At 57.0% G+C, this 593-nt stretch overlaps 1 protein-coding gene across 1 annotated transcript in view; it reads right to left on the reverse strand.

Moving 5' to 3' along the window:
• LOC104511677 (dystroglycan-like) overlaps positions 1–243 on the reverse strand; it is a gene marked incomplete at both ends in the record, with an annotated part of 2,294 nt that extends 2,051 nt beyond the window's left edge. The window contains 1 exon segment of the mRNA XM_010154392.1: positions 3–243. Coding sequence (XP_010152694.1) covers positions 3–243 — 241 coding nt within the window.
• Positions 244–593: the final 350 nt, after the last annotated feature.

Here is a 593-nt window from a genome sequence, read left to right on the forward strand (position 1 = left end):
GTCACCCGTGTCTTGGACGGCCGCTCGCACCGACTGAGGCTCGCTGTGGTCTTCTTGGTGGACCTCGACAGAGAAGACGTTTGCGGTCTGCGGCACGTAGCTCCCGTTGGGAAAGGGCTGCAGCGTGGTCACCGAGATGTAGTGGACGCCCTTGTCCGTGTCAAGGGGCAGCCCTTCCAGGGAGCTGCTCTCCGCGTTCCAGTGTAACCAAGAAGGCAGGGAGTCCTTCCCAGCTTCGGAGATCTACCAAGTAAGAGAGAGAAGAAGGTCCTTTCAGAAGTACAGCATTAGGACAGGTTCTAGCAGCAATAACGCTTCATTTATACGAATAAAGAAAAAATAATCTGAAGTGTAACAACAGGGGAAGGAACATCCTGGCCAGAGTGGGACAGCCTGTGTCTCCTCCTCTGCACGGTGGCAAGAATGTGCTCTGGGGGGTCCCCAAGGGGCTTAAGAAACCACCCGAGGCTGTCACGTTTTGGGGGCACCCGCTCTCCAGCACCCACCGTGCGACCACTAAACGCAAGCGGTTCATTTCCGCCGTGGGCAGAAGGGGAGTTCGAGTCACGGGGAAGCTGAGGGTGAAGCTACGC

This window comes from Eurypyga helias, unplaced genomic scaffold, assembly GCF_000690775.1.
Source record: "Eurypyga helias isolate BGI_N326 unplaced genomic scaffold, ASM69077v1 scaffold12256, whole genome shotgun sequence".
Taxonomy (NCBI): Eukaryota; Metazoa; Chordata; class Aves; order Eurypygiformes; family Eurypygidae; genus Eurypyga; species Eurypyga helias.